Below are 427 nucleotides of genomic sequence, written 5' to 3' on the forward strand. Positions count from 1 at the left end.
GGATGCCCACCACCATGTCCCCTGGATGGCCACCAGTGTGTCCCCCGGACACAGCCATGTCCCCAGACGAGGGGTCCCCAGGAGGACACCACCATGTCCCGGGCCAAGGGGTTCCTCAGCGCGGCAGACGCTCCATGTCCCCAAGACCCCAGGGGGGACGCTGCCACGTCCCCAACTCCCCGTGGGACCGCGCAAGCCCCCTTCTTCCACCGCCTGCCTTCCCTCGCAGAGTGCCCGGCCATCGTGCCCCGCTGCATGTGGGGTGCCCGTCCCTACCGGGGCACCCCAAAACCATTGACCCTCCCCTTGGGCTCCGTCTACATCCACCACACCTTCGTACCCAGCGCGCCGTGCCGCACCTTCACCGCCTGCGCCCGCGACATGCGCAACATTCAGCGCTTCCACCAGGACACCCGCGGCTGGGACG

At 69.1% G+C, this 427-nt stretch overlaps 1 protein-coding gene across 1 annotated transcript in view; it reads left to right on the plus strand.

Moving 5' to 3' along the window:
- Positions 1–229: 229 nt before the first annotated feature.
- Positions 230–427, plus strand: part of LOC104508870 (N-acetylmuramoyl-L-alanine amidase-like) — a gene marked incomplete at both ends in the record, with an annotated part of 757 nt that continues 559 nt past the window's right edge. The window contains one exon of the mRNA XM_010150626.1: positions 230–427. This exon is cut by the window's right edge and continues 3 nt beyond it. Within this exon, the coding sequence (XP_010148928.1) occupies positions 230–427 (198 nt within the window).

This window comes from Eurypyga helias, unplaced genomic scaffold (genome assembly GCF_000690775.1).
Source record: "Eurypyga helias isolate BGI_N326 unplaced genomic scaffold, ASM69077v1 scaffold20124, whole genome shotgun sequence".
Classification (NCBI taxonomy): Eukaryota; Metazoa; Chordata; class Aves; order Eurypygiformes; family Eurypygidae; genus Eurypyga; species Eurypyga helias.